This window comes from Emericellopsis cladophorae, assembly GCF_022114955.1.
Source record: "Emericellopsis cladophorae strain MUM 19.33 chromosome Unknown NODE_294_length_566_cov_112_748466, whole genome shotgun sequence".
Classification (NCBI taxonomy): domain Eukaryota; kingdom Fungi; phylum Ascomycota; class Sordariomycetes; order Hypocreales; family Bionectriaceae; genus Emericellopsis; species Emericellopsis cladophorae.
The window spans coordinates 1-566 of NW_026251219.1; the positions used below are offsets into that span (position 1 = coordinate 1).

The 566-nt window shown below is 55.3% G+C and overlaps 1 protein-coding gene across 1 annotated transcript; it reads right to left on the reverse strand.

The window, feature by feature from the left end:
• J7T54_005190 (Long-chain-fatty-acid--CoA ligase 1) lies at positions 1-260 on the reverse strand (the record flags this gene model as incomplete). Its single annotated transcript, XM_051510767.1, has 1 exon — positions 1-260. A coding segment is annotated over one exon (260 nt), but the record flags the coding sequence as incomplete, so codon positions are not given.
• Positions 261-566: the final 306 nt, after the last annotated feature.

Below are 566 nucleotides of genomic sequence, written 5' to 3' on the forward strand. Positions count from 1 at the left end.
AGCTCGATGATGAGTTTCTTATAGTCCTTGTAGGTGATGAAGGAATACGGTGTGAGTTCCAGGAACTGCCATTCCTTATTGATCGTCTGTAGCTTGCCATCGACGTGCTTTTGGACCTTATGGGTCTCCACATGGAGGTTGATGAGCTTGCGGTAGCCGACGGCGCGGTTGTTGGGATACAGACGGGCGCCACGGCAGATAATGTCGAAGATTTGCGACCAACACGCATAACGCGCGTTGCCACTCGCCAACACGCACATCGCTGGCCTGCTTGGGTATTTGGTCATGAACAACCCTGCCATTGGAAGATTGGAAGTCGCGAGGGAGCCCCGATGTGCAAAAGGGCCGCACCCTGCACGCACGTTTGTCTACACGCAGAAAATGACTGCTAGCCGTATCGTGACTCCATTCTTCTTGTGCGCTGCCAGCCACGCGTCCTCGACTTGGGGATTCCTGCTTGTGAGCGCCAGGTACTTGACCCCATTCTCGATGAGCCAGTCGCACAAACTGAGTCCCAGCCCGCCGGACATGCCGCACAGCCAGTAGGTCTTGTCCTGCTTGAGAAG